The sequence below is a fragment of the Ailuropoda melanoleuca genome, chromosome 6 (genome assembly GCF_002007445.2).
Source record: "Ailuropoda melanoleuca isolate Jingjing chromosome 6, ASM200744v2, whole genome shotgun sequence".
NCBI lineage: Eukaryota > Metazoa > Chordata > Mammalia > Carnivora > Ursidae > Ailuropoda > Ailuropoda melanoleuca.
In genome coordinates this window covers 78280221-78304846 of record NC_048223.1, presented here as the reverse complement: position 1 = coordinate 78304846, position 24626 = coordinate 78280221, and the positions used below count along the sequence as shown (strand labels likewise).

The 24626-nt window shown below is 41.4% G+C and overlaps 1 protein-coding gene across 10 annotated transcripts in view; it reads right to left on the bottom strand.

Annotated features, from left to right (window-relative positions):
* Window positions 1–24626, bottom strand: part of KAT6B (lysine acetyltransferase 6B) — a 179504-nt gene that overhangs the window by 6519 nt on the left and 148359 nt on the right. For all 10 annotated transcript variants that reach the window (XM_034662713.1, XM_034662712.1, XM_034662715.1 and 7 more), the window contains 4 exons: window positions 4726–4957; window positions 4252–4411; window positions 3325–3654; window positions 959–1250 (listed from right to left, as the gene is read on the bottom strand). In XM_034662713.1, the coding sequence (XP_034518604.1) occupies window positions 959–1250; window positions 3325–3654; window positions 4252–4411; window positions 4726–4957 (1014 nt within the window). The remainder of the gene's footprint in view (window positions 1–958; window positions 1251–3324; window positions 3655–4251; window positions 4412–4725; window positions 4958–24626) is intronic.

Sequence of the window (24626 nt, the reverse complement as noted above, 5' to 3'; positions counted from 1 at the left end):
AATTATGGCTTTTCTTTTCTAAGATTTTATTTTTTTAAGTAATCTCTATACCAAACATGGGACTCAAAGTCACAACCATGAGATCAAGAGTCTCGTGCTCCACCCACTGAGCCAGGTGCCCCAGACTGTGGCTTCTCAAAAAGCAAGAGACACTAGCAATTCCCAGGGAAATGAGATGGCCTGTTTCTAGATCAGTAGAGATACTAGATTAAGTTCTTAAATCGAGTCATTTCAGCTGCAGAGCAGAGAGACTGTCCGCAGATCTTATGATTCAGCTGGGAACTCAAGAATCCAAGCCAAAAGGCAAGGAATGGCTGCTTTTAAACACAGCATCAAAGACAATTTATTGGTGCTGGTATTTTTTTTTTTTTTTTTTTAAGAAAATGGGGTGGGGTGTCCCTGCCAACAGCAAATTGTAAAATAGTAATTTAAAAGGAAGGACAATTTCCTGATTTCCACATTATCCTATATTATCAAAGCTACTACTGATTCTGTGGGTGAGTTTAAATGATTCTTGGTAATAATGTATCCTAAGACACCACTAATTACAAGCTGCACCATCCATTTACTAAATTTATTTTTCAGGAAGAAAGAAACTACTGCGTTCGATGCTCACATTGACAGGAATATAAACCCTGATTCTGGAAATACTAGATGTGAAAAAAAGTACCTATGAGAATCAAGGAAATGCAGTGTGTTTCTTATTGAGAGACGTCAGAGTTTTTGAGGACAAGCCAATTTGTGGAAAGTAAGATGAACCCACCTAGAAGAATGTTCTGGCCTTAGAAGTTGTTTAAAATAAAATCCAATTCCAGGAAGAAGGGATAGAACCTTTTATGAATGAGAGAGGACAGATGAGCACTGATTCCTGGTGGGCCGACACAACCTCAGAGCTGCCTTTGGGCGGTCATATACGAGACATGCACAAGGATGAGATTTGTATAATCCCTCCACTTACTTCTACAAGGGTCAGCATTCTTAAAACAATGATTGTCTTTTTCTTCGTCTTCCTCTGTTTGTCTTTTCTTCCCAGGCTGATGCTGGAACGCTGTTCTCAGGACTGGCTTCCTGCCGTCTTCCTCCACTTCAATCTCACAGGTAGGCTCCAGGTGCGGCATTGGCCTCTCTTCATCTGAGTTGTCAAAGGGCTCGTTCAGGACTTCTGTCGTCTCAGAAATGGTCTCAGTTGTTACGCTGCTGTTGATCCTCCTGCGTTTACGACCCCTTTTCTTCTTTAGCACAAAAGGCCTCTGAATTTAATTCCAAACATAACACATAAGAGCTCATGAGAAATTAAATGGTTGAGTCGATAGGCAGCAAACATGTACCAAGGGCCTGTCTGATAATCTTACACGTAGAGACTTCTGGAATGACTTTGTACTTAACCTTCCATCTGATGTTTAACATCCCTCTCGGGCTCTAACTACATAGGCAAGTGTTTTCCAAATAAAACAGCTGTTTACTCAAGAAGATGCTTTGAGAGGGAACACTGCCTCAGCTTAACTGTAGATTTTAAAAGCTAAGGTTTGCTTTTCTAGCATACATCTTCCAGTGGTACTTGCAGACTTCAATATCCTGTATATCATCGCTATTCAGTCATCACTGACACACGTTTCCGTAAATGTTGCAATAATTGACTAGCCACTGGGTCACTCATTTAATACTTGATAACTTCACGGACCGCCTGTATACGCAAAGCGCTGTAAAGATTAACCTACTTGTTCCCCATTTCACAGGACTTCAGAACGATGAAAAGGGGATGAGGACAGGGTGCTAGAAGAAAGGATTATTCTACTGCCTAAAATATTAAGACAGTCATGTACTGATGACTGCATGGATGTCAGCAACTGGTAATTCTATAAAATATCTTATTATAGAAGGCATCTAAAGAATGGAAAGACATGTGAAATCTGTCTTATTTATGTAAGACAGGAAACTTTTCCCCCCCCAATTGCACCACAGGCTGGCACAGAGGACTCTCCATAATAGCAACTATAAAATACTTCTGCCCAAGCAAAAAAGTATTTAATGAAGAAAAATTAAAATACAGGAGTAACACTTTTGCTGCTAAAATGCAATCTGTCAATAAAGGGCCTGAAAACTTATTTAAAATACATTGCAAAGAAGGTTCAATATGCTTGGTTAAAACTCAAACTCTAAACAAACTGTATCCAAGAATTATTGTTGGCTCACATTAACTCTCTGAACATTCACCTATAAACCTGATGACCATATTCTATAATTTAACATTTATGGTTATTAACAGCCCCAGTTGGCCTGCCCTCCTTAACCCACTAGAATTTACTCAAACGTGAGTACAGCCGATATAAAGAACTGGTTTTCTCCTGATTGAATCCATTTATATGATGGGAATCCATATCATGCCTTGGATAATTCTGGTTTTGATGTTTTTAAAACAAATTTCTTTTGTAGTATATACATAATAACTGAACACATTTTCCTTCTAAGCAATCACTCACAAACCTGAAGGTTTGTGCTTTATGGGGGGCTCTTTTCTACCCCCTTGCCACAGCTGCCCTCCCACTAACAGACGACCAAGCTGGGGATTAGAACAGCAGGTTCTTTGACAGGCGGTCCACCGGACAACCTTGGGGCAGAGCCTCAACCTAGAGGTCTTGGCTAGACTAACAACAGCTGGTCCCTCACTATGTCACAGATACTGAAGACAAAGATATCAGATCTGGGTTGAACAATTACCTAAGGACAAAAATCAATTTTTTACTTTCTGCACAAGGTATATCTAGAGAGACCACCCAGCTCTGAGAAATTTCAGCAATGTGACTTGGCCACAAAAGCGAAGTATCAGCATCAACATGGACAGCCTGAAATACCTTCTAACAATTCTGTGCCAAGAACAAGAAACAGACACAGTTACCAGGGGCGCTGGGCTTGAAATCGGGGTCCTCATCTTGTTCTGGCTCCATCTCTAAGGAGTTGTGTGACCTTGGACAAGTCTCCTGGCCTCCTTAGGCCTTGGTATTTTCATCCAAATGCACTGAAGGGTGGCTTTAAGTGCTCTCCAGGACCCTTTTCTGCTCCCATAGCCTGACTTACTCTAGTCCCACACGCCAGCAGGTGGCAGTAACTACTAGGCGAGGAAGCCTGCCTGTCCCTGCACTAACAAACCTCACAAAGTAAACACAATCACGACTAAGAGAAATGATGATGATATATGATCAGCAGGACTGAATACAAATAAACTACATCTAAAGAACAGAGAGTGAAACAAATACTAATAGACTGTTTGCAATGACAAGATTTGATTGAAACGGATTCAGACTGCAAATCTAAACAGACACATACCTTTCTCTTTATGGCAACTGATTGTGGTTTAGTCAATCTTGGAGGAGAACTCTGAATATTTTCTTCTTCCTCCTCTTCCTCCTCCTCTTCCTCTTCCTCCTCCTCCTCCTCTTCCTCCTCCTCTTCCTCCTCCTCCTCTTCTTCACTGCTATCTTTAGACAGCTCCATCAGCTGCCCTCGCTCCCCGGCCACTGGCCGGCTCTCCGGGGAATGCAAATATTTATTTTTCGATTGTACTTTTGCAGGTGATTGCCTACTGTTCACTCTAGAGGACAGGATTTCTTGCTCCTCCTTTTCCCAGCAGCTAGCTTGTTCCATTAGCCGCTCAGCCTAAAGTGGGGTAGGGTAAAAACGGTGGGCCAGTGAAAGGGCAGTTAAGCCAGAGCCTCTAAGGATCAAAGGCAGAGGATGTCTTAAGTCGTTTCTGATCAGGACAGTCAGCCAGGCAAGCAACATTCCAGCTGCATCATCTCAGGACTCTTTTGCATCAGTTAGGATAACAAATCAAAGAAGATTGGGTTTCATGGGATATTTAGCAGTATTAATGATGCAGCGAATTGATTTGAGTCCTTTATCACTACATTACATGCTCACTGGCATGGAGCACTTTAAGCAAGTTCATAAACACAAAGAATCGATTGACATTGCAGCCTTGGAGCTCAGCACCAAATGTGATCTGATTACATGCTGTCAGTAGTGAAAAATGCTGCTTTGTGATCAATGATAAATGTTTCATTTTTCATACTCAATTCAATAAAATTATCATGTTTTACCATGCAACCTCAGTTAGGATAAATTAGTGCCATATCATTTCACAAGCTCTCTCTACATAACCAAGCCTTTGACAACGACAGTAATGACTTTCTTAGCTTAAGAATGCTGTGACACTGAAGTCACACGACTTAGGCAGATGAAGCCAATCATTACCTCTTTCTCAGCTTCCCGCTCTTCTTCAGAAACTGCAGCATTAGAAATTAAAATTGGGGTCCACCTTAGACTTTCTGGATCAAGTTCATTGGTCCGGGAACAGGTTTTCAGCTTTTCCATGTGGCCCAATATCAATTTTTCCCTTCTAATGATGACAAATCTGTAATGTGATGAGGCAGAACAAAGCACAATCAAAAGCTGAAATTCCATTTCACCTTCACACGTTGACAAATGCTAGCGCTATTTCCCGGGGTGTGACTGATGAGGAAGCTCATCAATGAAAAAGTATAGCGAACTGAAATCTGACCAGCAAAAAAGTATCATTTCCTGTTTTCTATTTAGAGGAAAGGTTCTGATAATACCTTTTTATCAACCTCCTATCTTAAACTGGAATATATTCCCCTAACGCCAGGGACCCCTCCTGGTGTGAGATGCTGGAGAGGCAGCCAACGATGCCCCAGCATTGGTACTCACCGGCCATCCCTTTTGTCAATCATATGGAGGTGCTGCAGAGTGGTGGCGATGTCATGTGGGCACATGCCTGTAGCTCTGCTGATGGCCTTGATGCTGATGTGCCTCTCCTGGTGGTGGTAGAGATATTCTAAGATGACGCTCTTCCAGTAGGCCAGGTAGGAGAGACGGCCCAGATCAGAGAGTGGCTTTTCAGGAGACCCTGCTTGACCTTCTCTTCTAGAAAGCAAATAGCCTAGGGCAGAAAAAGCCAAAGTCGACCTCACTGTGGTGTTTTTAGACGTTGGAACAGGGGCCACTCAGAAATAACGTTAAGTAGCAATACGGTAAAAACAGCACATCAGACTTTATGTATGTGGTCTCTTCCCAGTTATAGTGATTTGATCTCCATGAAGTTTACGCTTTTGTACCTTTGATAGTAGCACTCCAAGTCAATTCACATACCTAGCGGCAGCATTCCAAACACATGTCATGGCATATTTAACAAGGCTAAGGCTGAGGGACGTTACTTCTGATAAATTTCAACATCCAAGTTTCCCACCAGCTTTAGATTAATCTACTTTCAAAAAATGAAATGTCAGGCACTTACTCAGAAATCCTGTCGAGGGACCACCCCAAACATTAATGGGCAAGTTGTTTTCCACAGGAAGGACCTAATGACCCTTTGACAGCTGGGTCTTAATAAAAGAGAAGGGTCTCTGTTGACTCAGATTCTATATTGCTTGTTACATTTAACTAGTCGGCTGATCTGAAGCTTTGTTTGAGGACTAATAAAAGAATGTCTTTTAAGTCAACTGCTGCAACTCACATCAGCTCCACTAGCTCTATTTTCACCTCTTTCATGTAAATTAATTTATAATCCAAACCCAGAAAACTGCCTCTACAAATTAAAACAAAACAACTTCCTTAAAACAGTTTCATGTATTTTCAGAAAATCCCTGAGCATGGTAAGCTTTGAACGTGCATCTATAGCATTATACGGTGAAGGTTCCTTGGCAAAGGGACTTTAAAATGATTTAAAACTTTAAATCCACTTGAAGGTAATGAATGAAAGCTGGCGGCGGTCTTGGTAATTAAGAGCCACTTATGGAGCAGAGAAGAAATGCTATAAACTAATGATGGCTACCTTGCTCTAATTCTCGATTTCAATAGCCTCACCTTCATGAACTTCCTAAATTTAAACAAACATCACCCACATACAGTAGGTGGCAGCAATTACAAAATCATGCTGCTCTGTACACCACCCAAATCTTCAGCACTTTTCTTCTTTATCTACATTTCCAAAATGGCTGCATTCTCAAGAATTTTCTCAATTTTCCATTTTTTTCTTAGAAGGAGAAATCATGCCTCTGATGCATTTTCCTGCCTCTCAAAATCACTGTAGATAATGCAGAAATAGAGAACAAGAAATCCAACCTGACCCTAGAGGGGTGTAACCACAGCATTTTGCATTTTGATGGTTTTAATCTGAATGTCATTATAAAGAATAAGCATATATTTAACTTTAGGCTTTCCTGAAGTCTTCTGACTTATTTGTCTCTTTAATTCATGTTTAAGTGTAACGTATTTGATCGAATGCAAACAAGCACCACAAAATTTTGCAGTCAAACCAATGTCGACATGTCATTCAGCTGCATACAGAGGCTTTCAAGAGCAGTGTCAGGAATGCTAACAGTAATGACCACGGTGCTCAATCTCGCCCAGATCACGCCCTGTCAGTTTGGAGAAGAGCTCTCTGTCACTCAAGTACAAACAGTGCCCAGGCCTCACGACGACACAGATAATTGGCACATCCGTCACCTGCCTCCTAAGTGCTTGGCACATGCTGAGAAATTTACTCAGTTGGCTGGAGGACCCAGCTCTGTCCCCTCTGTGCTGGGGGGAGAGGACCAGAGTATCCAGGCTATGCAACTATCCCCTGGGGACCATGAGCTCCCACAATTAAAAGTCCCCTGCAATGACTGTGAAATTCCCTAGTCCCTCACAGGTTCTTATCTGAACCCCATACACAGGGACAGAAAGCCCCACTCTCACAGCCCAGCAGCAAGATTTCTGTACAACTGTAGTCAGAAGGCAGTAGATGCCCTTCCTACCTTCTGTTCTCCGCTCCTATGAGCAACCTTAGCCAGGAAGCACATGATTTCTTTGTTCTGTCTTCTCTTCCCTTAATCCCTACCGCGGGCTCAACCAGAATACCCCCAAAACATATTTTACACAGCTGTTCTTGTTTTCACACCCTGGGGCAGTACAAACACACCTCTATCAGGGCCTTAGCCTGAACTGGTCAGGCCACTGCAACTCTCAGGCAACCTGGGGTCTGCGGAGAGCGTTTAGGCATGAACTGAAACTCAGCACCTGTGATTCCCACCATGGTAAGTGAGGGTGTCCTGGGACACTCCCTCGGACACAGTGTGCACTCTGTGACTGCCACTGCCACAGGAGAGTCCTGGGGCCCGAGGTGGGCTGGGGAGGCAGCAGCAGGGCAATAAGCCCCACTGAGCGTGTGTACTCTGAGCCCGCTGAGCCCACTGGATTTTCACAGCAAGCACCCCACACTGCACCAGCAAAGACTACAGAGCAGGAAGGCTACCAACATCCGCCAGCAAAGGATAGTCTCCTGGGTGCTGGGGAGAAAAAACTGCCAACCAGAACTCCAACCAGAACACATCAAGCAGGTTTTCAGGGATGCTGTGCACCAACATTCCAGGACACACGGTGCCACTGTCTAAAGGTGTCCCTGCATTGCCTGAAGCTAGTTTTTCCTTCCCTGATTCATGAGGCCCTCCAAGAGCTTATCCCAACGGAACGAACTTGCACTTAAGCTGAAAGCCAGTAAGTCCAGTCTCTTCCTGAAGGAGAAATTTTTAAATTAAATGGCATCCATTTCACAATCAAAACGACCAAAGGTAAATTTTTGATTCCTTACTACTTAAGTGAAATCACTTGTAATATGTTAAAATGTATAGCTTAGAAGAAAAAGCTGTCATGTCTACTCTATTCCACTGGTGACCAGGTTGATACAGAACTTCACCTGCAGGAGGCACATTCTCTCGAAAAAGCCATAGCTGGTAGCACTTCACTATCTGACCTGTTTTCTTTTTTTAAAGATTTTATTTACTATTTGAGAGAGAGAGAGTGTGAATGAGAGGGACAGGGAGAAAGAATCTGAAGCAGGCTCTGCCCTGAGCACAGAGCCCAACATGGGGCTCGATCCCCCAACCTCAAGATCATGACCTGAGCCGAAACCAAGAGTTGGATGCTTTACCGACTGAGCTACCAAGGCGCCCCTACTCTGACCTCTGTAACATGGAATGATTTAAATAATGAATTTCTTGGCTACTTTTGTTTCATTCTCCTTTTCTAGGCTCCTCAAATTATAATTACTACATAGCCAATTGACAGAATAATTTTTGGTAAGAACATTTAGGTTATTGAGTAATTATAGCAATGTGGTGGCTTAATGTTACAGCTCTTACATTTAACTTACCAAAAAGATTCCAAATAATTGATCTAAGATGCAGGGAAATAAAAAGCACTTATCTTGGAAGCCGGTGTATTATCCTGAAGATCTGAAACAAGTACAATACACCCCTGGTGAATAGATTCCCATGGTGCTCGAACACCTTTCCTTAACTGAGGACACTTTCAATCAGAAAACCTGAACTATCCCCTGAGGGAACCTGGCTGTTCAGGCTAAAAACAAAGTGGTGTTTGGAGGACAAATCCCAGTAGCTGCAGTATAATTAATTGCTGGTGAAATTATTCCCTTTAAAAGGTCTGTGAGCCAGAGGTGCTGGTGAACAGCACTTACTCTGTGATCAGGAGACTTGTAATTGGAAATTGGCCCGTAAGCCCCTCACCCGCATCAACTATCTCGATATGACTGAAAGCCGGCTTTCTCTTTTGCTTTACTGGAACAGCTTATTCAAAAGAAGATGAGTCTAACTTTCAGTGTATGAACCACACACTTAATTCAAAAGATTACCAAACTGTTTGCTTAAGTGGAAAGGTAAGAACAATGTGATATTTACAAAAAGTAGCATTTCTAAGCTGTACTGACTGCCTGGGACCCAAATTCCGTTAAGGCTGACCTACTTGTAGTAAGAGAATCAACTCTCATGTTAACTAGCCCTGATCCCCTGTGTTTGAAATGGTTAACTCTCTTCTAGGGAGAGGGAAAAAAAAAAAAAAGATGGTAGAAAGTTGCCTTTGTGTAGACAGATCTATTAGGATAAAGAGGGAACTATCTAGACAAGGTCAAGATTTGTTTTTACAGACCTAAATTCCCAAATTAATTGAGCTCCCAGCATATTAGCTGCAAGGTTAACCCTTGTTTAATATGAAACATTCCTTCCTTTTAAACTAGTAATATTTCAAAATTGTAAACTGGACCAGAAGTGGAATAATATTCATGGATAAGGATTTCCCCCCACAAAGGCAGCCACCCCTCCTTCTGCACACCTTCATCTTCTGCCATCTGGAACCAAACCATACGAACTTTCTCAAATTCAAAGTGTGAACTTTGTCAAGCTACTCCCAATTCCCATCTGTCTGGATTATGTGAGTCTGGGGTTACTAGCTGCTTTTAGGGGAAGATAATCTTAAAGGATTACACACCTTTCATCAGACACCTGTTTAGCTTAGCAAACCTTGCTAGAAGTTTCATATCACTAGACAGCAACTGGGTTTGCAAGCCTGGGAACTGACAGCAGGCCAGAGATTTATGGCAGCTCTTGAGCAGGGAAAATTCGATGGCTCTAACCATGTATCTCGTGACTAGGGACTGAAATTCACTGGTCTGTGCTCATCTGTTACTGGTTTCTGGGGTTAAGCAGCTCTGGGGTGACCAAGTGGATGAATGGCGTGTTATCAGTTTAAATAGTGATAAATGAACCTGACAGGCTATTTATGTCTCCTTGCTGAAATCTTGTGGTGATTTTGCAATTAGGAAGGAAGCTGAACCTTAGTCTTCCTACTGTTTTCAGAGAACCGGAGTGTTCCAAATGACCCATGACCTGCCAGATTTCTTACTACTTTCCATTTATTAAAAGATGTAGATGCATCCCTAGCAAAAATGGAAATTTCGAATTTTTGGATTATTTTATAATTTAAGAGATTGGTTTTGAAAAGGTGAATGTGATATCATTCCCATAACTCTATGGGCTCGAATAAATATTGCTTGACTTTTCTACAGACTTGCTCTACTTCCTATGGACCAGTGGTTTTCAAAGACTGGTCTCCCAGACTGGCAATATCAGCACCACCTGGTAACTTATGAGAACTGCAAATTCTCAGGCCTCCGAACCAGAAACACTGGGGGCAGGACCCAGCACTTCTGCTTTAACAAGCCTGCCTGGTGATTCCGATGCACACAAATCTGAGGACCGCTGCTATAAACTCTGCTACGGAGCTGCTGGTTTTGACGAGGGTGTGAAAACCACCTTTTGCAGGAGGAAAGCCACTAGGTAGGGGCTGAAGAATCTTGATGGGTGAAGAGACCTCACCCAGCAACTCGGTGGTAGAGAACTGGGGACAGGAATCTCCAAAGCCCCACCAGACAGAAATTTAGCAAGAGGTCACTGATTTGCTGAGTGGCTTTGTCCATAAATTTTATGTCTGTGCTTCTCAACCTTCACTGTGCAATCACCTCTTGTTACAAAGGGGCTCTGAATTGGCAGGTCAGGGGTGGGGCCTGAGATTCTGCATTTCTAATAAGTTCCTATGTTATGGGCCACATTTGAATTGTAAGGGTATATACTCAATCTGGTTTTCAAGTTTTTTGGTCTTGAGACCTCTTTACATTTAGAAAATTATTTAAGAGCTTCTGTTTGTAAGAGCTATACCTACTAACTTAACAGAAAAATTTGACAAATATTTATTAAGAACCGATAAACCCATTATGTGTTAACATTTTTTAATGGAAAAATTGTATTTTCCTAAATACCAAAAAAAAAAAAATTGAGAAGAGGCACTATTTTACATTTTTGCAAATCTCTTCAATGTTTGGCTTGAGAGAAAAGCTAGATTCTCATATCTGCTTTGGTATTCAATCTGCTATGATATCACAGGTCATGAAATTACTTGACAACTCCAATGTACACTTGTCAGAGTGAAAAGGACAAGCAGCATCTTAGTAGTACTTTGAAAATAGTTATGGCCTTGTGGACCCCCTAAAAGGCCCTTAGGGATCCCCTGGATCATACTTTAGAGACCATCTGCATTATATAAAAAATGACAAGAATTTTAAAAAGTTGGACAACAAGGCCATAGGTATTTTAAAACAATATGGCACTTATTAAATACAGTATGACAGGTCATAAGAGGGACTACAGGTTGCTTAAGAGCAAAGGTGCTAGAATGAGACTGCCTGGAATGGAATCCAGGGTCCACTATGAATCAACTATGTGACCTTGGCTGGGCAAGTTATTTAACCTCTCTGTGCTTCAAGTCCCTCTCATCCATAAAATTTGGAGAATAATCATACCTATCTCTTAGGGATGTCATAAGAATTAAATGAATAAATACAAGGCATGCAGAACCATGCCTGGCATGTTACCGAAATGCTACGCGTTAGCTAGTATCATTATTCAACATACTGAATGAATGGAATCTCAAGGGGATCATGTGGGTGGCTAGATACACTTAATGTAGGAGGAAGACAGAAAATGTGGAAGAAAATGTGAAGAGAAGGAAGAAGACAGACTGCTCTATAGAATCAGATTGAGAAGAGCTACCTCTCTTTTCCTACTTTTGCCTTAGGCACCTGAAAATCATTCCATTTACTCCAATGCCTCAGACAAAAGTTCTCCTCCCCCTACCCCCCAGCTAACCACCCAAATATAAATTTAATTAAAGAAAGCAGCCATGAAAAAAACACACAACATATTCTGCCTCAGGAATGATCTTAAGAAACTGGCGACTGCAGTTCACAGCAAGCACAGTTCTGTGCTCCCCAAATTCCCTTTGGCGCTTAAGTCCTTAACTTCAAGGACTATCCTCAGAAAACACCAAGGCCTGCAAACCACAATAACAATGATTGCTTGAGGGCATCAGAAGAAGCCAGAGACAGTCCCAGGACAGATGAAACAAAGACCCAAATGTTCTAGAAGACCCAAGTTTGTCCCTGGGAAAATGGTCAGAGCCAGTGAAACCCAGAGAAAGGAGACAGTGGGTCTTTGGGGGAAGGCAGGCTGGCTGCTCTGGGTCACATACCAGACTGTCTCTATCTAAGCCCCCTCTTAAGATCTCCCTTCTCACAAGCTCCCCAGCACACTGCTCAGGACGCTGAGCTCTGGCTCAATTATATGGAGGTAACACTGGAACACTGGAGTTTCTTACTGCATGCGGCACCCGCTTCCTTCCTGATCAGGTAGGTCCACGCGGGAGAGGAATGATGCTCCTTCAACTCCTCCCGCCCCCCTCCGCCCAGTGGAAGAGGGTATGGTAGGGGCATGACTTCCCTGCTGCTGTTTGTGTAAGAACCTACAGACCATGCTGGAACTTACCAGAAGAGTTCCACGATTCCATGACTGGGCGTGAAGGAGGTGGTCACATTCTGTGTGTCAGTCACCCAGGAAATACATGAACTCACCTATTATATGAACTCACAAATAGGGCAGCAGGCGGCAGGGAAGGGGATGCCCCTCCCTCTGCGGTACCCTTGTGTTGAGGAGCGCGAGCACCTGTGAACAAGCTTCTGAGCTGGGGATGACCAGGGCCAGAGACAGACCTCTGTGAGATAGTCATAGGCCAAAAACAAGTCAATGGTATTTTTATAACTGATAATCTAATTCACTGAGAATGTCTCTAGTTCTTTCTTTACCCTCTCGTCTAGCCCAATGCTTCTCGACCCTGGCTGTACATTAGAATCACTTAGGGGCTTTTAAAAACTACAGCTGTACCCTACCCAATCTCAACTCATGCTTATCTCGGGCCAAACTGGTCATAGATGTATTATGGGTTATATTAAGCGAAGGGTCTTGAGGACTATCCCATGGCCAGAATGTTAAACAGGGGTGAAACACCAGTCCCACTCCCCAACTACTGCTACCCCAAAGGGCTGTGGTGGTAGCACTGGTGCCTGATGAGGGAGCTAAGGAGAAGGGGAACCTTGGGGAAAATGGAGGCATCTAAGAGTTGAAGCTAAAGGGAGGAGATGGTCACTTGGTAAAGAAAGATCTGTGACAGACTTCACAGGAGTTTTCTTTCTTTAGACATTTAGCTGAGGAATATTTGTTTGGCATGTCACCACACCAGCGAAGTTCTGGTCTGGTGTATAAGAAGAACGTAATTTTTCTTTCTAAGAAGATGATCGTATATGAAATAAGATTCAGCCTCTCAATTTCTTTGTTATGAAAATGAGGCACCTCTGATAAAGGTTAAAACGGTCGTGGAGCAAGAGATCTGTCAATATCACCTATTCCCAAACTAAATCATTTGGGAAAGGATTTTCAAAAATATCTTTCCTTAAATATAACTGGGAAGTAACCGCATTCTTCATGAAGCCCACTGCTTAGTACAAATCTAACTTGAAGCTTGGATCCATCACCCAGAGGCACCTCTGGTTAGGTAATGATAAAGCACTAGGATCATGGCCCTTCAAGTGACAGAAATTAGAAAGACATGTCAAAATAATGTCTTCCCTCTTTGACCTTTTTTTGATTTTCCACAGTTCAAGTCACTTTTAAATTCTGGCAAGTTTTGAGAAAAACAGATTTACAAACACAATTCATTTTTAAGATGGAGTAATTTGGCATTTTAAAATTACTTCCTCTTATAAATAGGCAAAAAGTACAGATCGGCAATTCAATCTGCAAAACTATTTCAGAAACAAATTTAATTCTCCCAAGTTAAAACCTGGATAAAATTTTCACACCTAAGTAACAAAACCTGGGTAACAAGAATTCACCACTGAGAAGCTGTAAGATTTTAAGCATTGCATTAAACACATATGCACTTCAAATAAAGCACCTGCTTCAAGCAAAGAACTGCATGTACTTTTAATGCCTCACCTGTAAGACCACTCTCCAGTTGTCAGAACATTACAATCAAACCTGTGGCAGCGTGGGCACTGCCACTGATTTCAGAACCAAGCTCTGGGAGTCAGAATGGATAGAAGAGCAATTCTCTCTTTCACTGGCTCTCCCACAACCCACCCCAAATTCTGTGTGTGTGTACCAGCTATAATTTTCTAAAACAGAACAAAGAAATGTAATTCTAATTCTGAGTGATAAGCTTTCACTCAGCAAACACAAAGCTACAGCAAGACTGAAGAAAGGAAAAAGTGGGGAATACAAATCTAAAAGTTTTGTCTTCCAATTACATTTCAAAGGGAATCTGTCAGTTTTTGGGGATAACATTCAAAAATCAAAGCCCAGACCACCGCCCAATCTGACTGATCAATTAATGGTGAAAGCGTAAGGTAGAGAAACTATCTTTAGTTGTCTTCAGGTCATTTAGACGAACAGTCCTATCCTACTGTTCTGCAGAACTCGAAAACTTCTCTTTTCACTTATTTTTTATTTATTTCCCATACGTTTTCCAACAGGAGTTGAAGTAAAAAGCCTCTGGCGATAAATGGTGGTGTCCCCACTGGGTTACTGACGAGCCCGTTCTGACAGACACGCAGGCTGGGTTGGGATGAAGTGTTCCCTCAGTGTCTGGCTGCTTTGCCAGCAGATTGGTGTCATGTAGGTATCTAGCCCTTAATCCTACAGGAATCTTCAAGTCCAAAGTAGCTAGAGTTAGATGCTAGCTGTTGGGAAAACAAAAATGTATGAAATATCATCACTGGCAGCATTTATTAAAAGATGCCAGTTACTAGCCCCCTCAGTTAGTAGGTGACACCTTTCTCGAAGTGCACTGTTTACACTGCCTCCCTAATGCCAGCAGCGCTTAGTGAGCCTTCAGTAACAACATATTAGTATCAGCACCGCTTTGGCCACAATATTATCCCCATGAGCCTTTTACTGCAGGGTCACTGTTAATCAAAGAATCTCCATTCATCTTTCCAAGGACTGAAATGGTTTAGTCCTGTGTTCAGCAGTTGAGTGCATCCTATGTTTCAGGCACTTTTCTAGTTAGGGTGTGCACAGACACTCCATTTTCTAAATTTAATAAGGAAAAAAGCTCTGGGAGTTTAATTTCTTAACTACTATGCAACTGCTGAACGCAAGAACCACAAACTACATAAATAACAGGAACTCAAACAGACATGTTAACAGCTCAAGTTCATTTTTAAGAATCAATTCAATATGCTACATTGCAAGCAATCAATCACCCTGCAATCATCATTTACAAATCAAAGTACAAGGCAGATACTCATGGGGGTATATACAACTAGGTGGAAGTGTGTGATTATGGACGAGCAGATTGACTGTAAATTATGTAACTGTCTCTTGTAATTACCCTGCTTGAGAACCAGAAGGAACTTCCTGTATAATTTTGCAGGAGAATGGGGATGGAGATACAGAATCGCTCTTTAGTTGGTTTTAACCCTTCAACAGCTATTTAATTATGTGTGATAAGGTCAAAGAAAGTTTATGCTTAATTTATGAAAAGTTGGCAGGGAGGTATTTCAAAGTAATCCTCTGAAAAGCTCCAGATTATTAATGAAACCTGATGATTTCGCTTCCTCCTCAGGAAAGATTTATCTAAATTATTTGGTAAAATAAACATTTAAAACAAATTCACAGATGTCATTCATTTTATTTTCTAACAACATTCATTATGGTCTCCAAGTTTTTAACTGGATGCAACTCGAAAATCTGCAGGAGTAGAAGGCTGTCAGAGTCCTCAGACATATCTTCTGCTTTGGTAGGAAAAAAATCTCATTAACTTCCTTAAGTTCATGGGGAAAAGCTCCAACACTGAGCAAACCACAGGGCAGGACTTCTAATCTATGAACAGAGGACCATCATCTTCTTAAGAGGAAGGGAAGCCTGTTTTTTGCAATAAATAATCAGTAAAACTTCGTTTCAGCATATTTTAAGACATTCTAGCCCTTTTCTTTCCCTTTCTTAAAGTCTAACATTTAACACCTTTTCTCTTCTGTAAGCATGGTTTCTGGTGCCTAAAAATTTGCCCCAAATATCAGAACTCTGAATGCCCAGCATTCTGGGAGGAAGGAAGTTACAGTGGTGTTTTCCCTCATAAAAAGAAAAGGGAGGGAAGAAGGAAGGGAGAGGATAAGAGGGGAGAGACAGACAGACAGACAGACAAAAAACATGAGAAGTTCCAATGCTGCTGTGGCCTCTCTTTATTGTATTTTCTCTCCCATTCACCCCTATCCTCACGGCCATTCTTTGTCTGAATGCACTGTTTTATCACCACTCTGTTAACATACAACTCCTCAATTATGCTTCTCTAGGTTTAAGAGTGGAAACACAATTTACAGGAATGCAGTTTTCTAATGGACTAGACTCAACACTTGAGAGGATATGATTCTGGTATATTTCAGTACATTTCCTTTGCATAAAACTAGTTTTGCAAAGTCTGATGTGGAGAAGCTCCTAATACACCAAATACCCACGTACTCGCATTTTATTTAAAACAGTAAAGGTGAAAAACTTATCTCTTTTATTTTACTTTTTATTTTATTATTTCTTTGAGAAAGAGAGAGAGAGAGAGAGAGAGAGAGACTGCTAGCAGCGGGGTGGGGGGAGGAGGGGCGGAGGGAGAGGGAGAGAGAGAATCTTAAGCAGCCTCCACACCCAGTGCCTGATGCCGGGCTTGATCCCACGACCCCAAGATCACAACCCAAGCTGAAACCAAAAGTCAGAGCTAAACCAATTCAGCCATCCAGGTGCCCGAAAAACTGTTATCTCTTTTAAAAACATCACTAACATAATGCCACCAATAAATCAAAAAGTTTTCACTTTAAAAGTTACAAAAATCTAAGCTCCAAAACAGATACCACAGGGCGTGAACTCCCATTTTAAAACCATCACTTTCTTAAAAAACAGTAAAAAAGGCAAAAATAAAACAGATCTAGAAAACGACATTAAACAAATATATAGCTTAATGAAAGGCAACCACCTTTGCAATCATCAGCCAGGATCAAGAAATAGAATGTTTGCCAGTCACCCTGAAAAACCTTCCATTTGTCCCATCCCAGTCACCCCTTCTTTTTCCCTCACAAGTAACCACTATCCCAACTTTCCTAGTAAATCCTTATGTTTCCTTATGCTTTTATCACCAACATATCCCCAGGTACTACAATACAGTCTTGTCCATTTAAAAAAATATGTATCTTTTAAGTCCTCTTTTAGTCTATGCGTTCCCCTCTCCACTCCCTTTCTTTTCCTTGTAATTTATCTATTGATGAACTGGGGCCATCTGACCTACAGAGCTTCCACAATCTGGATTTTGCTGACTGCATGCGCGTGATGCAGTTCAATTTGTTCCTCTTTCCTCTGTGTTCCTGCAAAACGGCAGCTGGATCCAGAGGCTTGGTGAGACTTTGGGTTCCATCCTACAGGTGATGGTAAGTCCCTTGATCAGGAAGCACGTTAATTTCTGGCTGTGTCCCTTTTCACAACGCTGCTGTTGTTGACGTTCAAGGTCTAGATCAGTTAGTTCACTGGTAGAATCACAAAACGGCCACGTTTTAATTTATCATTTCATTTCATTTGTTAGCTGGAATATCTTTATAAAAAGATGTTTTCCCTCATTAACTATTTGTTTACCTAGTGGTATAGTTCATATAGGAAAGGCAAGTTAAATGCTTTATTTATCCATTTGTAAAATAATGAACTGGTTCCTATCATCCTCTAAATTTGTTTTTAAGTGTCATTATGAATGTGTGAGTTTAAACACATTTGGTGAGTTTCAATCAATTGCAATTGTTGTCTTTACTGTTATATTTATTGTCCCATGGGAACCTCTTCAAGTTAAACTCTGAGCCCTTTAGACAAAACCCTAATAATTTTCGCCTCCCTGCTACCAAGTATGAAAGAAGAAACATTCCAAACACTCCTTTTTACAGAAAGAACTCTCTACGTCATTTTAAATGATTCAATCTGCCCCCCAAAAAGGAAATATGCAAATATATTGCATACAGTGAGGTCTACCTGTATCACATTTCCTCAAGATTTCACCGACGCGTTTTCAATTCTTTTTGCTATATAATCTCACTGCGTATTTTTTCAATGTGGACAAATAGTTACATGCGTAACTGAATTGCTCTTAATCCACTCAACTATTTTAAAGCACTTTATAAACTTTAATTTAAAACAATTTTATTGAGGGGCACCTGGGTGGCTCAATCGTTAAGTGTCTGCCTTCAGCTCAGGGCGTGATCCCAGGTTCCTGGGATCAAGCCCCATGTCAGGCTCCTCCGCTGGGAGCCTGTTTCTTCCTCTCCCACTCCCCCTGCCTGTGTTCCCTCTCTCACTGGCTGTCTCTCTCTGTCCAATAAATAAATACAGTCTTTAAAAAAAAAAACCAAAAAAAACCAAACAAACCAATTTTATTGGAAAAAAGGAGCTCCTCTATGATGTTAACCCAAAGCAGGACTCAATAGAAATAATTACAAAACAGAGGTTTTTGGATTAGTAAACATGAACATGTACCACTAATACCAGAGTAAAAACAAGCTAACCACAAATTGATGGGGGAGGGAAAAAAAAATCAGATTCCTAACTAGTATTTTCCTACCAGAATGCTAAACAAATGAGAGAAAAATCTTTTGCTTAACCCAAACAAATTGATGTGGGGGGGAAAAACCTACTACCTCATAGACAGCTGAGATTTTAAATGTGCTGGTTAGAAATCCTATCATGAGAGGATGTTATCTTAGGATATTGTGCTACAAATATAAGACTACAAGCTGGAAAATATATTTAAGGGGAATGGGTCCCTGGAAACCAAAATCAGGTATAGTACTAATCTCAACCAATCAAAACAGAATCTTCCTTGATCTTGTTTTGGGTAACGTACAAATGCTTCCCTCGCATGTACCTGAACTGGGAAAACAGAGAGTGGCAGGCATTTCCTCTCCGGTCCTAACACAGCCCATGTGCCATCCAAACATTCAGCATCGCACACCTGGGATGAATCCTTCGTGCATCTGACTGCCCACTGACCTGTGGGCAAGGCCGAGACCCTTTATTCTTATGGTCTCATCACGTAGGCCAGCCCCTGGCACAGTCCACGTAAATAAAGCATGTTTACTGAAGGACGTGATGAGGGAATAAAAAAGGGGAAAAAAACAGACTGAGAAGACATCTCTGGTCAAGCATCAACTGCCATAAGCCAGCCAGGTGAATGTGGCAGGTGCCGTCAGGAACACAGAAGAGCACTGATGTGACGTCGGCATTCCTCTATTCACTGACTTCCACAACAAACCCTTTTCTGGTTCACCTACTATGTGCATCCCGCTGTGCTCACGGCTTGGAGTTCAGCAGTGAGCCAGCCTGGCCCTCATGATAGTACTGTGAGGCTTCCATTTACTGCTGAAGATAGGTTTTCCTGTACTAATTATGTGAACACAATTTGCCCAGTAGTAGGGTTCCAAAATGACTCACTACAAATGCCGGTCAGTGCTAGAAATCAAAACAGACAAAAGGTCTCTAAAAACAATCCACCTGCATGCCAAATCTTGAAAAAATTCTGAGCTACATGAGGCAAAATGGTAGCTGTGGACCGTATGTGTCTTACTTACAATGTTTCCATTGAAGCAATGAATACAAACTATTCTATAAGACCTATTTATTTGCTCTGATTTATGACAAGCTTTGTTAAAAAAAAAAGACACATAAATAAATCGTTAGCTGCACTGCCTCATGCCACTTATTTCTATGCATTCGGTAACAGTCAACCTCTGAATGAATCACCGAGAGCTAAATTTTCAACCTTGACGTTATCTTCAACATATTAAAATATATTGCACTTCAGTCCAATGTCATAAAACAGTCATGACAAAGGCTTTTAGCACAACATATTATAATGAGAAAATAAGGAAAAGTAGCCATTTTCTTTATTATATTATAAACTAGAATCCTATTAAAATATATGTCACCATGATACTTATTCTTCTATAAGTCAAAACACATCTTCTAAAACCCAGCAAAAATCTGAGGACACAGCCGTCAGTCCTATCTTTCCACAAGTGTCATGGTGGAGGTGTGGGGAGGGTACATTAGAAAAGGCTACAAAGGACTTGAGCCCCATTTCAAAAGCATAACTGATTATTCTTTAATGACTGCCTTGGCTGTGCCCACCCAGGGAGGAGAGCTGCCAGGAATGCTCTGCAAAGAAAAAAAACTTTCTCGACAGTTCCTTAACACCAAAGTTGGAATTTTCCTTCCAAAATAAATGCATAAAGAAATGAATTATCTGATAAAAGTCAGGAAAAGATAAGTTTCTCTTCACCCAACTGTGTGTAAATGTGAATTCTGTCACAGCTCTCATCTCTCAGCCCAAGAGTTATAGTAGATAATGGCAATCTTCTTTCTGATGTAGCCTAAATGATCTTAAGATAGAACAAAAACACCAGCCCTCAAAAGGAGGCAGGGCACACCCGACATCATGTGAAAGTAAGTACACCACATCTGACTGAATATGTTCTAAGAAAATAAAATTCTTCTTCCTAAGAATCACGTGTGAGGAGAGAAAGTACATTAAGAAAGCTCTTCTCATAGTAATTCATTCAACATTTGGTCAGCAAACAATAAGGACCTACCAAGTGTCGGGCTCTTTCAGGAGGTAAGACTGTCCCAGCGAACAAAGTCTCTACGCCCAGGAATCTTACTTTTGGTGAAGGAAATGGGCAATAAACAATAAATATACAAAAGACACATGCAACTTTCTAAATGACTTTACACTTGCTCAGTCTTTAGCTGTTTTAATAGTCAGTGCCACTGAAAAAAGAGAAAACTATTAACTAAAAGCTGCATAAGGAAATACTTACAGGGATTCAGAGGGTTTCAGTCCTATAACATGTCCCCAAGAGACATTGCCACAGTCCCTCAAAACCTTTGATGCTCGGCTTGTGGGGCTCAGATATGGGAGAAAGTGAAATATTGACACTGCAACCCACCGAACAGAGAACTGATGCCCCAAGTGCGTGCTTCATGGACTCTACCCCATCATGGAGGAGACAGAATTCACACGTCTTGCTGGGGTAAAAGGATGAGGCTGCTCCGAGTGAGGTGACAGGCGCCAGAGTTCTGCCCACCCTGGGGCTGAAGGTAGTGCTATTGGTGCCTCCCTGTAACCATTCTTGGGTCACCCACTGGGAAGGGTAGTGATGCCCAGAGACCCTTCCTAAAGAAGTGGGATGCCTCACCAGGACCTGTCTGCTTACCCTAAAATTATACTCAACTTGCTGTCAGAGAGAAGTCAGTGACCCCTACACAGTCTCAGCAACTTGGACTTAACCACCAGTCAGGTAAAACATGGCTTACCAGAATACAACCAACTGGATTTCGAAATAAGAACTCCTACTCAACTGGAGAGAGGCCTGTCAGTATCAAGAACTGACTGCAAGAAAGCAATTTTCATGTAGGATGAAACAACTCTAAATCTCTGCTTAAAAGTCGTCTTAAGTTCTTAAGCTTTAAATTGTGTTTTGCAAAGTTGTTAAGTGGCAGGCCTTTTAAAGTAGTCTGCTGAAAGCAGACTATTAAAACTCCAAGTTGCTAGCTGATGACCTCAACTACTATGACACGTATTCCTGAATTCAGGAATCATATATTACAACATTTAAGCCAGTAGCTAGCATCTAAGATACGGGGGAAGAAGCTGTTTTCTCTGAGAGAGTGGATATGGTTACCCTCTGAACATCACACTCTTCTAGGATGAGATGAGGTATGCGGCTTCTTTCTTTCTTTCTAATTCTGCTTCATGGACCCAGAAGAGCTCTGAGAAGTAGGAAGTGGGAAACCAGACAGAAGATGCTTTCTTGTTCTAAGGAGTGCTTTTTCAGGAAACCCGCCAAGAGTTATAAGGCGGCTAAGAAAGACAAGCCTGGGACTCTCTAGGTACCTGAGAGATCCCTGTCATCAGAACCAGAAGGGGGAAAGAATGAAGGTGTAGAAGATTAACCCACCAATTCTCAGTGAGAAAGAAACAAGAGAGTAAATTGTACCAAGAGGCATCTTTCCTCCAAAGTTTCTTATATTCCTTATTTTTCTTAAATCCAGGTATGTGTGTGTATATGTGTGCCATTTTTAAGAAAACAGAAGTCAAAGGACATTGCTGACTACACTGACAACATGACTGAAGTCGTAACTTGCAGGCACAAAACTGGGTCATCTGCACCCATCTTCTAGCAGCACTTGCCAGACACAGACTCAGTTCTTACATGGTATACATTCCTCATGAAAGCCACAGAGAAACCCCTCAACAGAAATCACAGGAAAGGTCAGCAAAGGGGACTTTCTGAAATGAGTGCCTTATTCAGTCAATCACTCCTACTTCCTCTCAAGTTCTATTCCATGAGAACAGTCCTGAGACACTGCAAAATATTTTAATACTGAATAAAGAAAGCCAAGAATTTAATCTGCTTACAAACTTTCATTAGTCTACAAATAAACAGACATTAATTTTAAAAAATGCCTAAACGTACAGTTAATGGACCATTTACGTAACTGATAAACTTACTGAAAGATCAAAGGTGTAAGTTTGTAGACTTGGACCTACTGCATCTACCCTTTATAAAAGCTTCCCCAAGGTTATGCCAAGGCTGAAACAAACAAGAAAGTAAGTTAAGATTTAGAATTCTTAAAATTCTCGTATGTTTGATTATTTTAAATTAGGAAAGAAATTGAATTTCATCAAATGCCTTTTCTGAATTTGCATTAAAAAACCCATCTAGTATCACTTTTTGTTTTTCCCATCACTACTCCCTGGCCTTCTTTCTACCAGTGCTCTAGCCTCTGTAGTTTAAAAAACAAAAACCAGGTTCCTGTGCCCCAGCCCTTGATGGTTGAGCTTTCTGAATTCACTTTTTTAAATTCCACATACACCACGGTCCTCCAAAGTATACTTCTCAGACCTTATCTTAATCTTCTTCTCTGGGGCACTGGGCACTGAACACAGGCTGGGGAGTGATTCCGGACAAGTTTCTTAGTGGTAACAGTAACCAACCTCCTGAGGTCTTTGCAAGGATGAAGCAAATTAACCTGTGTAATTCAGGTGACGGTGCCTGGCACACACTAAGTGCTCTAGAAAGGTCAGCTAAGATTACGACTATTGTTGTTGCAATGCTGACCTCTTTCCGCTTCCCTGACCCCTTTCTCCCCTGATCCTCTTCCTACTTCTGCACCCTTTTCAGGCGCCTTGATAACTTCCTCATCCTGGATTAGCCCTTAACATGTTGGAACTTCAAGCACTCCATCCTCAGCCCTGTCTCCCTACACCTCCCCTGGCTTGTCCTCATCTATACCTATGGTTGCCACCACTACAGTCTGCCCACCACTCCCAGCAGCCCCGTTTAATGCACTCCCCTGCTGAGCTCCAAACTCCCAAGGAAAGCCGCACGTGGATGTTCAAAATCACAGTGAAGGCAACACAACCAAAGCTGCACTCACTACCTTTCCAAGCTCAGTTCATTCAACCATTCGCCTAGCACTTACTGAGCAGCTGGAGGTGCCAGGGAGAATTCTATCTGCTGCAGAACAGGAAACTACCTGCTTCATTTCCACGTGTCCTCATTGCCACTCCCCTAGTTCAGGCCTTCGCCGAGCCTGAAATTAGTTTTCTTTCTATTTATAGCAAAAAGTATGAAGAAGAAAATTAAAATTGCCTATGATTCTAATTTGAGAGAGAATCTGGAAGTGTGTTTCTTTCCCTTCTTTGCATATACTTTTCATGTAACTGAGAACACATATATATACAATTTTGAAAGCCATGTATTCATCATAACCATCTTCCTCTTTTATTAAAAATTCTTTAGAACATAATTCTTTTTTTTTTTTTAAAGATTTCATTTATTTATTCAACAGAGATATAGAGACAGCCTCAGCGAGAGAGGGAACACAAGCAGGGGGAGTGGGAGAGGAAGAAGCAGGCTCACAGCGGAGGAGCCCGATGTGGGGCTCGATCCCACAACGCCGGGATCACGCCCTGAGCCGAAGGCAGACGCCCAACCGCTGTGCCACCCAGGCGCCCCAGAACATAATTCTTAACAGCTAATAATATTCCGTTATATAGACGTACCATAATTTTCTCAGGGGAATGGTTCTCTGTTACTTTTCAATGTTGAGATGGTTTCAGTTTTTTGTTTCTACTATGAACAATGACACTGTGACAGACAACTGTACTACTGATTCTGAGTAAGAGAAGTGTGGGGGATTTAATTTTCTCTTGTTATCTTATCTGTTTTCTAATTTTCCACTACGAGTTTATACTGCTGCAATTGGGGGAGGGGGTGAAGGGAGAAGGGAAGTCCACTCTTTAAAAAACTAACACAGAACAAAACATGCTGTTACATCAAATATGAAATTAATGCACAGTGATTCAAGTATATTGATTTCCTTAGAATAAATTCCTTTCTGATGTTTTTGATATATACTGTCAAAGTTCTGGAAAATGCCTACCATTTTACACCTTCTCCAGTATAAATGTAATAGCCCACCTATGTCAACTTAGATTTGGCTGTATTTAAAAGTCTTTACTAATTTGGTAGGCAAAAAATTATAATCTTGCAGTTATTTGAATTTCCATTTTTAAATTACAATTTTTTTTCACATTTTCATTAGCCATTTGTACTTGACAGACTTTGGAGCGTTGTGGCCAAGCGTCCAAGTGCTTGGACTCAAACGAGAGCGGTGCCATGTATTGTGCCTTGTTTCCTCACCCATAAAGCAAGATTAAAATGTCTCAACCCGTGTTGTGAGGGTTGAATGAGTCAGGACTCTTAGGTAAGTGGCTGGCACGCAGTAGGCACTCAGCAAATGTCA